Here is a 14,880-nt window from a genome sequence, read left to right as displayed (position 1 = left end):
ATATATATATATATATATATATATATATATACCCCGACAATCACACTAGGTCTAATTTTCGGGGAAACAGGGTAGGGCTTATTTGGGCCGTAGGGCTTATATTGCAGCCATCACCGACAATCACGCTAGGTCTTATTATTTATATATATATATATATATATATATATATATATATATATATATATATATATATATATATATATATATATATATATATATATATATATATATAAAGACCTAGCGTGATTGTCGGCGATGGCTGCAATATAAGCCCTACGGCCCAAATAAGCCCTACCCTGTTTCCCCGAAAATTAGACCTAGTGTGATTGTCGGTGATGGCTGCAATATAAGCCCTACCAGACAAATAAGCCTTATTTTCAGGGAAACAGGGTAGGGCTTATTTGGGGCGTAGGGCTTATATTGCAGCCATCACCGACAATCACGCTAGGTCTTATTTTCGGGGAAACAGGGTAGGGCTTAATATATATATATATATATATATATATATATATATATATATATATATATATATATATATATATATATTTTTTTTTTATTAAAAATAAATTGTAAAAAATATATAAAAATAAAACTACTGACAGTCCACGCGTCATCAGTGCTGCATATTAGTGCAAAAAAAGGTCACTGCCCCCACCTATAACTGGTCTTCACAGTAAGGAGCACTGGAAGGGCAAACGCATGTAAAATAAAACCAAAGAATTTCCAAGCTCAACTTACCAACCAGCCTGCGACCAACCGAATGTCACATGACCAAAAAAAAAAGTAAATCGGTAATTGGTATCGACGAGTACTCGGAAAAAAAAAAAAAAAAAAAAAAAGTATCGGTGCTTGCACTCGGTCTTAAAGAAGTGGTATTGGTGCAACCCTAGTATTTACTTCTGCCACTAGATTTGCCCTAAAGATCGATTCAAACGGCCGGTTTAGCAGGGACTGGCTGAATCCGGATCTGTGTGTAGGCCTCCCAGTTCAACAGAAGCCAGTCATTACTTCCGGTTCCGGCGCCGCATGGAGTAGCTGCACCCTTTATCAGCTCCCGCTCTGAGGACGCCCAAACCAGCCTACAAAACCGGCCCAGAAGCCAGAAACCCCCCTCAACCACCTCGGGCACCTATACCCGCTCTATGGACCGATTCGTGGAGGTCCGCGGCTCCCGCTCCAACACGGCCCTGACGGCGCCGCCGGCCCTGCCGCAAATCGAGGCCCCGGCTTCGGCCTGCACGGAAGTCTACACAGGCGCGCAGCAGCAGCATCAGTACACGGCGGAGATGGAAGTAAGTGGAAGCACAGCTCCACACACATCCCTACAGGCATCCCCTGCCCACCCACATTCTCAGGCCTCCTCTCCTCAAGTACCCTCTCCACAAGCCTTCTCCATGCCAGCTACATCCCCACAGCTCGCCGGGGACCACAAAACTGAACGCATTGCACAGGCAGTGGCAGCACTTCTGTCCCCCATGATATCTGCCTCGGTAGAAAAGGCTGTTAATGCGGGGATGAAACAGATAAAGGCCCAGCTAGGAGAACACAACACTAGGCTAAACGAGCTAGAACATCGCCAATCAAGCATAGAGGAAGAGTTGTATCAAGCTCAAGCCACGGAACAAGCACAAGACAAAACCAACCAATACATTATCCAAAAACTCGACGATTTGGAGAATAGGTCCAGAAGGAGCAACCTGCGATTCGTGGGGATTCCCGAATCTCTCCAAGCATCTGCCCTAATGGACTTTTGCTCCCAACGCATACCTGAGGCGCTAGGCCTAACAGGCCCTTGCACGGTGGAACGCGCTCACAGGATGGGGTCATATAGTGAAGAACGCAAGAACCCCCGGCCCATCATAGCCAAATATCTGAACTACTCTGACAAGGCTCTAATTCTTCAAAAATTCCGACAATCCCGCTCGTTTCAAATCGACGGGGTGAGGGTCCTGATTTTTGCTGACTACTCCATCGAAGTCTCAAAAAAGCGCAAGGCCTTCCAACAGATATGCTCTGAACTCTTTAAACAACAGATCAAATTTACTCTGGCATTCCCGGCTATCCTACGCCTCAAGACACCCAACGGGGACCAGCTATCTTTCCAGGAACCCTCAGAAGCAGAAGCCTACATGCGGTCTTTGCTCCCCAACGCCCAACAACACACCCCGTCGAAAGGCACTTCAATCAACCGCTCCCTGGATCAACGCAGCCCGCGCAAAGACTCCCCCAAGCGATTCAGACCCTCGGTTCCGGACCAGCATCGCTACACCCACCGCTGAACAGAAACCAGAAACCTACCTTCACCTGGTTTCCACCATCTTCTTTTTTGGACAGTAAATTTTCTGTCCCCCCACAGGTTCCACATATCCTCTGTTCCTCACCAACACGTAATGTATAATGTCTCTTATACATATGTTTGTTCTTCCATTTTAAATGTTTTTCTCCTTTTAGGATTCATCCTAGCAAGTTACAACTTTTAAGTGTTTTTCTCTACATCCTCCTGGCTTCACTGTGTGCGGACAACCACTCCCCTCTCCCCCTCCCCCATGTATGCGACCCCTTGGTGTCCACATAAACATCTGTCTCACGGCCAAGGGCTCTCTGGGGCTTTATCATTACCGTCCCGAAATGGGAGTTGACCCTCACAGTGACTCCATGCGGAAAAAAGCGAAGTTTCCATGTTCATTTGTTTTATTGGTGATACTCTCCCCTATGTTGACTCTCCTACAGATTAACCCCTCTCCCCATCTCCCCTCTCTCCCACACGGCCCTAGCCAACTCAAATCCACCTCCTTTTTTCTATCCCTCCCATACAACAACATCAAGCCCCTGGACACAACTGGCACTCTATCATACCTACCTCACAATAGTAAACCATACTTAACAGCACATACCCCCTTTCGACCCCCCTGATATGAAAATAACTTCATGGAATGTAAAGGGTCTAAGATCCCCCCAAAAGAGAATGAAAATCCTAAGGCATCTCAAACGTCTCAAAACTGATATAGCACTAATACAAGAATCCCACCTACCAGCTTCAGATTTTCATCGCATGCAGAAACTATGGGTAGGCACTGTGCTAGGCTCAGAGGCAGCAGGACGCAAAGCTGGCGTTCTCCTGCTCATACACAAGAACCTCCCGTGCACAGTCCTGTCTGTGAAAAACGACGCTCAGGGGCGTCTGATCACGGTCCACATCAAAATAGGCTCCAAAGAACTACTCATAACTAATGTATATGCACCCAATAACCCAGGCAGACAATTTTACACTGAATTATCCAGTTGGATACTAAATAACCCACATCTCCCTCATCTAATCGGAGGAGACTTCAATGACATCATCCATCAGATAGACGACAGATCTTCACAAAAACGTCCAAAACAGGGCACTAACCCACCACCCCCTTCCCTCCTGGCCAGCACCATGGAATCCACACATTTCCAAGATCTTTGGCGCCTTTCTCACCCAACAGACAGGGAGTTCACTTTCTACTCCAACCCTCACAAAACATTCACCAGGATAGACTACCTCTTTGGCTCTGACAACATTCTCCCCTACCTCCAGAACTCCACCATCCACGACATAACTATCTCAGACCATGCCCCTATTGAGGTGACACTGGACAATCTAGACCTACCCCCACACCCCAACTTATGGCGGTTCCCATCTTATCTACACAACAACACTGACTTCCAAAACTACATCTCTGACGCATGGGCTGAATATTCCTCCAATAACTCCCCACACATACACAACCCCAACCTATTCTGGGACGCTGGTAAAGCTTTCTTAAGGGGTCGTATCATATCGTATGCAACCTCTTTTAAACGTAACACCCTAACTAAATACAAAGAGGCCAGCTCACGCTTACACCAAGCACAACGAGAAATGTACATTAATGACTCCCCAACAACACGCTCTGAATGGCAGACAGCGAAGAGGGAATTTGACACTTGGGTAAACACCTTAGAAAACACCAAGAAGGCCCATTTAGATGCCACATTCCATAAATTTGGAAACAAAGCAGGAAAACTCCTATCTAGATTATGCAAAGGTCCATATCGCCCCACTCACATCACGTCCCTACGTGACAAATCAGGCGCCCTACACGCCACTCCACTTTCGATTAACAAAGTCATGCAAAAATTCTACTCCACTCTTTATGCCCCAGACCCCATAGACAAACCTACTGCGCACGCTTTTCTAGATAAAATAACCTTACCCAAACTATCCCCAACACAATTAGAAACCTTAAACGCACCTATCACCATCCCTGAAATATCGACAACCATTCGCAACTTAACCCTGTCCAAAGCCCCAGGCCCAGATGGATTCACCAGCGAATTCTTCAAAACCCTACAACCCCTACTAGAACCTACTCTCCTCCAAGTATATCAACATATATGGGCAGGGGGTGCATACCTACATTCGGGGAACCAAGCCATCATAAAACTACTGGCAAAAAAGGGTAAAGACCCCCTAGAACCGGGTTCATACAGACCCATATCGCTTCTTAACCTAGATGTGAAAATCCTCTCAAAAATCGTTGCCACTAGACTAGCAGATATTATGCCCTCCCTTATCCACCCCGCCCAGTCAGGTTTTATTAAAGGACGTACGGCCACCCTTAACATCCGCAAAGTCATGCTGGCCCTAGAACATGCAATGCATTACCCGAACACCGATCATGCCATTATCACGCTAGACGCGGAAAAAGCTTTCGATAACGTCAGTTTCGATTGGTTATCCATGACAATGACGGCAATAGGATTCACTGGCCCCTTCAAACATCTAATTACTGCCATGTACACAGCTCCGACAGCAAGGTTAGTGGCAGCAGGCCTGCTATCAGAAGAAATTCACCTCCATAAGGGCACTCGCCAGGGCTGCCCCCTATCGCCACTCCTCTTCAATATAGCACTAGAACCACTCTCCAGATATCTAACGACAGTAGCCCCACTACATGGCTTAAAGATAGGCCCACATAACCTACACACCTCACTTTTTGCAGATGACGTCCTTATATTTTCAGCCAACCCTACATCAGATATGCTAACCATAAAAAACGTATTCGATGAATTTCGCTTGTGCTCGGGCCTCCGTATCAATTACAGCAAAAGCGAAATTCTTCCCATCGGCACTCACTCCACACCAAAATGGACCCAGCAATCAATCTTCCCTGTTGCTAAATCTCACATCACCTACTTAGGAATAAAAATAGGAAAACTCCCTTCTTCACTATACCACCTCAATTACCCTCCTTTATTGTCAAAAATAACTCAGGAACTAAATACCTGGATGGATCTGCCCCTTTCGCTTTTGGGAAGATGTCATTTAGTGAAAATGGTCAGTTTTGCAAGATTACTCTACCCAATGCAAACCATCCCATTACTCCTCCACCATAAAGATGTGACCTCCCTTAACAACGCTATATCTAAATTTCTATGGCAGAACAAAAGACCACGCATTGCTCTTAAAAAATTTTATCTTCCCAGACGCGAAGGGGGCATTAGTCTCCCTCATGTTAGAATGTATAACCTTGCATGTTTGCTAAGAACAAGTCTAGACTGGATAACCCAGTCCTCTCGTTACTCAAACTTCTCTCTGGAATCTGCCATGGCCCATCCCTACTCACTAGTAGCCCTCCTACACTGCAGATGGAAGTCGATCCCCCATCCCCACCAACATAATCTCCTATTAAGAGATACAGCAATAGCCTGGAGAGAAACACGAAAGATCCTCAAGCTATCCCCTTTTGTGTCAATACACCTCCCGATCCAAGGAAATCCAGCATTCCCGCCGAGTTTAGAACATAAATCTTTCAAAACATGGGAACAAAAAGGTTTAACGAAATTCTCCCTCCTCTGCAACACCCAGACGGGTCAACCATTACCCTTTGCTGATATCGCTGAATCCTTCACTCTACCCTCCACACATATCTTCCACTATGGGCAATGTATCAGCTTCCTAAAGGAGGCGTGCAATCACAACGAAAAAAGGTTCCAACCAAACGTCACGGATCTAATGATAATGAGCAATGCTTACAAAATCTCAGACATATACAAACCACTCCTCAACAAGTCCTCTCCACCTCTCTCTTCATCCTCAATCAAAAACTGGAACAAAGACTTCCCCGATCCAAACCTAGTAGAAAAAATCATCCAAGGGCTCAACGCTGTACAAAAGCTAACACCCAATGAAATATGGAGAGAAACACAACTGAAAATAGCCCACAGAGCATACATGCCTTTCTCAACCTCGAAAACTGACAAAAACAAAGCTCTTTGCCCACATTGCAACCATCAGAAACCATCCCTAGCTCATCGTTTCTGGCACTGCTCCTACATTTCCGCCTTCTGGGACCAAGTTCTTGCCTACATATTTGAAGTGACCCTAATCAAACTACCCAAGGATCCTTTGCTTCTTATCTTCGGCCACTGGGACCCAATTCTACTACCCTGGTCCAAAACCGCCACCACCAGGGACGGCTCCCCAAAAAACCCGAAAGAAATCACATCACATAAAGGGTGGTCCTTGACTTGCCTATTAATCGCAAGGAGAACCATTTTGAAAAACTGGATTACACCAATAAGCCCCAATATCTCTCAAGTCAAACGGGACCTCATGCATCTTCTATACAAGGACCGCCTAAACACGGACTTCAAGCACAAAAAATCTTCAGAACATTTCTACTTCAAATGGCTCGCCTTCATGCGATCATCTCTCTCACAAGCGGAAATAGCAAACATCTCCTCGTCCTCCTTTTCCTACTACGATCCCTCCCATCCGCTGCCATCTCAAGACCACAACCGATGCCACACTCCTATCCCTGGCACCAACCGACCCTTTGCCAATGCAAATGTAAATGGGATTACTGGATAATTCTGCATGGCTTTACAACTTACCATAACAACTCTCTTACTCTTTCCAGGGCCCCCCCCCCCCACACTCAACCAACCAACCCACCCCCCCCAGTTTTCGTATTTTCTTTATTATTATTTTTCAAGTTCAATTATAATATGTACTCAGGGTTTCAAACAGATCCATCCAGGTATCCAGATACCCACTAACTGTTATCATTTATTGAAATGCTATGTACAGGTACACACGCTCCAAGCAGCCACCCTACATGGGTATATATACCGGAAACCCTCCCACGTCTTAAAAATTTAGTTTAAAATTTAGTTTACAATTAAGTAACCCTTTTATTTTGTTACTTCCGTATATGTCACAATTACATACTGTACACTATACTGTATATTTTTTTTGTATTCTCTGAAAATTCAAATAAAAACTTTTTTGAAAAAAAAAAAAGAAGCCAGTCATTTATCCACCTCACTTGCGTGGATGCAGGAATCTGAATTTATTTCTGTTCAGCCCGGTTGATGGAAAAAAAAAAAAAACTCAATAGGGTTGATTTACTAAAATTGAATAGTAGAAAATTGGGTACAGCTTGGCATGGTAGCCAATCAGCTTCTAACTTCAGCTTGTTAAATAAGCTTTGACATAAAACAAAAAAACAAAAAACAAAAAAAAAAAACAAAAAAAAAAAAAAAAAAAAAAACACACCTGGAAAAACTTCAGATAAAAACCAAAACAGAAGGGGATCCATTCACCTCCATCTAACCGGATCGGCAGGCAGTCAGATGTAACGAACAGCCGGCCTTTTTACATCCAACTGCCCATAGAGCAGGCTGTGCTCTGCATAAACCGAGCAGACACAGACCTGTCATCTGTCCTTGTAAAAGGGGCTTAATTAAAACCACTTACTCAAAGTCCAAGTCGTCCTAGCCCATAAATTGACAGTGAAAGGAGAATCAAGCTGCTGCCAAAAGCCAATCAGGAGTGCGAGTCCCCGTAGAGGCAAGGCTCTTGTGGACATCGCTGGATCGAGAGGGGGCTCAGATAAGTATTGGGAGGGGGGGGGCTGGGGGGCTGCTGCACACAGGTTTTTAAAAAAACCTTGTGCCTTTACAACCACTTTAAAGTGCAGATATAGCCAATGTTTTTTTCTTTTTTAAGAATTTTGATAAAAAGAGTTTAGAGTCTAGCTAGAACCCCTGCTGAGTTTTTGAGATGTCGTTAAACCTGTATTAGTCCTGGTGAAAATTGTCAGCAAAATAGGAGCTTATGTACAAATCTAAAATTCTAGAGTTGCCATCAAAACAAGAAGTTAGGGTAAGTCTTCCACCTGTTTCAGTGACAACTCTCATTTTTTTTAAGATTTTATCTCTATTCCTGCTGTGTCTCCAGGCCAGGAAGGGAAATTTCCCCAATGGTAACAGGCAGCAAAGGATAAACTGACAAGGGTCGTAACCCTTTTCTGCCCAATTTAAAACTAGAAATTAAAAATATATATATATAAAAAATGACTATGGATGTTAAGATAAAGTACTATACATTTTTTTCAGGACAAATCTAAAAACGTTCTTTAGGCAATATTGCATGCATGGCAAGAAAGGTACAATGGTGTTGGTAAACCCTCCCAGAAAATAAAAAAACACCAGAAAAAAAAACTATGCAGCCTTGCAGTGAGCCCGCCTTGGTCTGTGCAGATTAACACAGATCACTGCACATAGTGTGAACTTGCCCTAAGGGTTGAGGGGTTAAACAAACAATTATTATATATAACATTTTCCCTGGCCCCATTTTCCCGAAATGCACCCACAGGGCAGCTGCAACACAAACGTGCTGCGTTTTTAAATGCGTGGAGTTCACACCATTGTGTGATCCTGAAACATGCTGCTGCCTAGATGCACGAGGGTGCAAACATATTGGCAAAATGCCAACGTTTTGCCACCTGCAAAACATGAAAATCCAAAATTTCCTACGCCGGGATTTTGAAAGGACCCGGGACTTCTTCCAACTATGTTTCTGCAAATAGGGCAGCCCATTGAAAATAAGGGACTACCCACAGAATGCAGCCTGTGCAAGCATGCACTGTACCATATTTATGTTGTTTTAGTCTAACAAAGCAAGTGTGCAATACAATAAAGCCTTTATAAAACAGAAGGAATTCACATGTCTCATTCCATCATACTGTATATCCTAAGATAAGAGAAATATTCCCCATTTCAAGAGACTGTGCAAATCATTGCTTTACATCCAAAACAGCCAACTGCAAATCCAGAATTACTGGTTTGCAATATAAAATATAACATGATGTAGTAGAGCCATTTATTCCAAACTGCATACAGTTTCAGACATTTTGGCCTGGTTGTTTGGGGTACAAATAAATGATTTGTTTGACTCTGTCCACTGTCTTGTAATAGGGAACAATTTTTTATATATATGATGGAATGGGAGTCTGTATAGTTAACACTGTCAAATAAAGCAGGAAATCCAACATTTGCCTTATTACAATACTTAACTTTTATAAGTTATTCTCCAACCAAAGAATTACCTCCAGACAAATCTAAAGCACGTACCATGTGTTGATCATTAAGGAGGTGGACCACCCGTGATGTCCATTCGCCCATAGGCACAAGGTCGGGTGAGGTCTTGTAGAGTCTTAACAAGCAAAGAGCTGCACTCTGCTTTACGCTGTCCATTGTGTCACTATTAAAAGGACATGACAAGAAAACGTGTTAGGAGGATTGCAGGAGTTACTCTGATCAGGATGGCCGATATTATGCATCCAAAAGAGGAACTTCTGCTATATATCTGCATTTAGCCTATCTGCTAAAAACACACAGAAGAAATGTTTCTGCTCTTATGCGGTTTGGCTGCTCAATAGAAGGGCGACAACACAACAGAAGCTGCAGTTTTGCAGACACCATCTCCTGCCTGCAATTAAATATTGCCACACTGGTTATGCCCACTCAGAATCTTTCCCTCTCAACTTGGCCCACCTGAATATTTCATTTCAGGCCATTCCTTTAAACCCAAGGCACCACCGGCCTGATTGCCACTTTCAGTTGGCAAGCCTCCCACCTATGTTTTAGAAAGCAATTACCCAGCAACAAGGATTCTGGGGATCTCTGATGCAAAAGCTTCTGCCATTTCTCTGCTGCCAACATTGGCGATGCAATGCAATGCCAGGCACATGAAAGTGGGGTTGCGGCTGGCCAGGTCGTTCTTGATTGCATTATTAATAAGGCGGATTAGTTCACTGTTGGAATTCACCAAAACAGAGATAAAAAGGTAGCCCTAGAACAGAGAAGAAACACAATTCATTAGAAAAGTCACTGGCAGTACCACAAATAATTTCTTATGCTCCTAGTATTTATTTATAAGATTTTGTTTGTGCTATAGGCAAATATTTAAAAGGACCTTTACTAAGGAAAGGAAGTTCTGCTCCCTACAACCTCCCCATCCTCTGCAATATGAAAATGCTTTTGTTTTCATATTTTTTTTTTTTTTTTAACTATATATGTCTTTCCCCACCACCCTATTCTAGACTAGGCAAGAAGGACATGTCTCTGTCCCGCATAGCCTTGTCACATTTCCCAGGAGGCTGCAGGAACAGGGTCTCACAATAGCCAATGGGCAGCCTGGCGTGCATCATGGGGGCGGGCTGCAACAGCCCAGAAGAGAAAGTTGAGCTTCTGATTTAAGAGGAGAAGATGGTAGTGCATGTCCCAAGATGCGGCACCTGAGTAGATGATCACAGTAGGAGAAAATGGGATTCACTGGACAGGCAAGTATGCAAATTGAGGACAACCCAGTTTAACAGTTAGGAGGTCAGGAAAAAAACAAGCTGGGGTTGGGGGGAAATAGGAAATGATGTTTCTGACAAAAAAAACATATTAGCCATCTCAATACACTTTCACCCCCTTCCTGTCCAGTCCAATATTCTGATTTTAGCGCTGTCCCACTTTGAATAACAATTGCGCAGTCATGCTACACTGTATACATATGAAATTTTTATAATTTTTTTTTCACACAGAGCTTTCTTTTGGTATTTAATCACCACCGAATTATGTTTTGCTAAATAAAAAAAAATTAAATAAAAAAATCTTAGTTTATAAAATTTTGCAAATAATCTTTCTTTCTTCATAAATGTAGGCCAAAACTTATTCTACTACATTTCTTTGGTTAAAAAAAACAAACAAAAAAAAAAAAAAAAAAAAAAAAACAACCCAAATCAGTATATATTATTGCCGGGACAAATATTCCCCAAATGACCCCTTTTTGGAAAGAAGACCGCCCAAGATATTTAGAGAGACATGGTGAGTTTTTTTTAAGTTTTAAAATTTTTGGAAAATGAAGTAATTAAAAAATATATATTAGTACAGTACAGCATCATCATATAACTGATATGGGTGGTGATCAGGGACACCGACTGGCAGTAAGTAATAATAAAAAAAAAAGAAAGAAGAAAAAAAAATGTAAATACATTTTTTTCTTCAATTTCTCTAAATATATATATGTTTTTCTTTTATATAATTTTTCCCCCACTTTTTTTTTTTACATACTGTGACCAGAGAAACACAGCGTTACCATAGCAACACTGTAGTACTCTGGGGTGGTGGTCAGGATTTTTTTTTTTTTTTTTTTTTTTACACACTATGATCGTTTATAACATAAACGACCATCTTTTTCTAAATGAAATCCATTCAGTCAGTGTATACTATTGTGATAACATGGTAGAGATGGACTGTGATTGGCTATGTCTGTACCATGTGATCACTGTGACCAATTAGAGAGAACAACACAGTAGTACACAATGGTATGAATGGAAGCAATCCATTCTTTAAAATTGACATGTGAACGGCTGTGATTGGTCACAGCAATCACATGGTACCGGCAGCGGCCCAGTACACTAATCTGTCATCCACAGTGGGTGACAGGTTGCACTACAGTGTTGCCCGTGGGGCATGTGTAAGGCATGATCCTGGGAGGACATCATATGGCATCCACCCAGAATAACAGAGTTCCCGTCTGGCAGTTATTTGTCTACAGGCCAGGTGGGAAGCAGTGAGAAAAAAAAAAAAAGTAAGACATTCATATTTCTTGAACGAAAGGCTTACTTTACAGAGCAATTTCAAGTAAAGACAACTAGCGAGCTACTAATGCTGAGCATGTACTGCAACTGTGGTAAAGTCGCAAAGTCTACTCAATGTACTTACACCAAGTTCTATGTAACCCACTGCAGCCAGATTTCACAGAGCCCTCACATGTGTGATGGGTTAAGGACTTGTTTTTCTTATTAGCTTCATGCATCAACAAGATTTAAAAGCTCTCCAGCGAGGTTTGAAATCGGATTGATGGCTGTGATTAAGTAACTCCACCGAACCTAGTTCTAACACCTTGATACATTATACATTCTTTATGTTGCAGACAGCCCATAGTGGGTGTGATAGGGTAAATTTCCCTGTCTACAAAAAAATTAAAAATATATTCTCAGGAAAATGTTGACAAGAACACTTGCATTGCTACTTACAATCTGCTTTTCTGTGTATTTGTTTGAGCTCAGCAAGTTGACCGCTTCCATGTGTCCAAAATCAATGTCATGGCCAAGCAGGAAGATGAAGAGCAGTTTACATACATATTTCTTCTTACTGTAGCCATCCAGGGCTTTATCTCCTAATCCAAAGAAAAAAAAATAAAAAATGGGAACAGACATGAAGCCTTGGAAAAAAAATAATCTTTTGCTACTTAGGGAAAATGAATTTGCACAAGAAAATAGGCTGTTAAACAACAGAAAGTGTCTCCACTTTAAAGCGGGGTTCCACCCAAATTTTGAACAATATCTGTATGTATTCTCTTCCTTGCCTAGATGCTGACGTGCCGTTTAAAAAAATTGAAATCGCCGTAATTACCTTTTATTTTTCTATTCTTCTTTGCACTTCCTGGTTCTCCTCCCGTGGGAGTAGGCGTGTTTCTAGCCTCTCCCAGACTCCTGGGAGCTAGTCTCAGGCTTCCCAGGATGCCACTGAGCATGTGCGGGAATAAGCGGTGAATGCTGGGAGCACAGCATTCACCACATCCAGGAAATAAATGCTTGTGGGCTTCAAATGCCCACAATGAAGATGGAAACTGCCTGCAGTGAATAATATAAGTTATTCTTTCCGACGAAATCTGACACAGGCGGACATATTACACACAATATGTGAGTATGTGATGCTGAGAAGAAAAGTTTGTGAATTAACTCAAAAAAAAAAAAAAAAAAACGATAGATAGGTGGACCCCCGCTTTAAACGTTCCAAGCTTGCAAGGACAGATCTCCCATGGTACTAGTGAAGCACTTGAAAAGTTAGCAAGGAGGACATCTTCTCTACTTTCCTAACTCCTCTCCTTGTTTTTCTCACTTTGCACTGTTCAAGGCACTGGCCTCTTGTGCACTTAGGTCTTGGCACCATTCAATTTGGCTAATTAAGATGTCGTATCTTGTGCCCAGCTTAACCTATAATGTAAGAACTGTCATAGCGGGGTCTCACTTGCTCACAGTGTGGTAGTGCAATTATGCTGTACATGACTAACACTGTGGATTTATTGTTGTGTACCCAGGTGCCTTATTTTTCTGGCATTTGTTTCTGAGTTTAAAGTCAAAGTGCCTGTATTTGTGCAAAATATATTAATTTTTTTTTTAAAGAAAAGTTACCAAGAAGGTATAGAGAGACTGTGAAGTCAAAGAAAAAGCCCATTACTCAGTTTCATTACATTTCTTTGCCTAATTCCACAGCCAGGAAGATCAATTTGATACTTCCTGGATGGTAAAAACAAACTGGTAAAATATTTTGAACTATGTCTGGCCACATTTGGGATTCACACAATGTCAGGAGAGGCATGCCTGTAAGCAAGATGGCCTCTCTGGGCAGTTTTCTGTGCGCAGTTGCAGACCAATTCACTGCCCTTAACCCTGCACTTAAGAAATGTGCATGTGCTTGGCCCCAGTGCTGTCTCATCCACAGCATTCCCGTGCAACCTGTGTTTTGTTACTATGCATCTGATTCCAGTTACTGACCAAGCTCGTCTTGACCATTACTTGAACGCTAAAGACGACAAAAAGTGTAGCGCTAAACCTTATCATACATAACCCTAGATGGGTAGGTATACAGTGAAGGGGATCACCAATATAAAGACCCATACATAGATGGGAAGTCCCGTTATAGGTGTTTATGGCCAAACAATAAATAACAATGTTTAGTCCTTAGATAGAAAAATGAATAAATCCAGTATCTCAAAACAGCAGATCAGCTCACTACCACCGAGAGAAAGGAAGGCTTACCAGATGTGGTGGACCCGACAGGGCATACGCCGAATTGGGTCAGATAAGGCTTGAGTGGTACGAGGCTGTGGATGTCTGTGGAGTCGCAGATTGCTGGATTCCTCCAACTGGTGTCCGGGTCCTGGAAGGTGTGCGGAGTCCCAAGAATATGGATGGTTCTGTAGATCCCAGGGGGGAGGGGATGAGGTGTTCCGTGGATGGATCCCTCAAACCAACATTCATTGGGTATAGATAATGATATTAATGGGGAAAAAAGAAAAGAAGGGCCACATAGTGTAAATCCGAGTAAAAAAAAATTTAATAAAAACTTTAAGGAAATACACTCACGTATAAGTCCAAAGAATAATACAGCGCTGTGACAAAGTGGCGACAATGGGGTCCTTCCCGACGTGTTTCGTCCTAAAAAGACGTCATCTGGGGAACCCCCCAGATGACGTCTTTTTAGGACGAAACGCGTCGGGAAGGACCCCATTGTCGCCACTTTGTCACAGCGCTGTATTATTCTTTGGACTTATACGTGAGTGTATTTCCTTAAAGTTTTTATTAAATTTTTTTTTACTCGGATTTACACTATGTGGCCCTTCTTTTCTTTTTTCCCCATTAATATCATTATCTATACCCAATGAATGTTGGTTTGAGGGATCCATCCACGGAACACCTCATCCCCTCCCCCCTGGGATCTACAGAACCATCCATATTCTTGGGA

General features: G+C 42.5%; 1 protein-coding gene across 3 annotated transcripts in view; it reads right to left on the bottom strand.

The window, feature by feature from the left end:
* The window catches only part of AP2A1 (adaptor related protein complex 2 subunit alpha 1), a 125,403-nt gene that overhangs the window by 62,583 nt on the left and 47,940 nt on the right, over positions 1 to 14,880 (bottom strand). For all 3 annotated transcript variants that reach the window (XM_073602245.1, XM_073602243.1, XM_073602244.1), the window contains exons 3-5: positions 12,387 to 12,529; positions 9,957 to 10,150; positions 9,430 to 9,559 (exon numbers count right to left, since the gene is read on the bottom strand). In XM_073602245.1, the coding sequence (XP_073458346.1) occupies positions 9,430 to 9,559; positions 9,957 to 10,150; positions 12,387 to 12,529 (467 nt within the window). The remainder of the gene's footprint in view (positions 1 to 9,429; positions 9,560 to 9,956; positions 10,151 to 12,386; positions 12,530 to 14,880) is intronic.

This window comes from Aquarana catesbeiana, linkage group LG10, assembly GCF_042186555.1.
Source record: "Aquarana catesbeiana isolate 2022-GZ linkage group LG10, ASM4218655v1, whole genome shotgun sequence".
In the NCBI taxonomy this organism is placed as follows: Eukaryota; Metazoa; Chordata; class Amphibia; order Anura; family Ranidae; genus Aquarana; species Aquarana catesbeiana.
The sequence above is the reverse complement of the archived record's forward strand: the minus strand, read 5'-3'. Positions and strand labels throughout refer to the sequence as shown.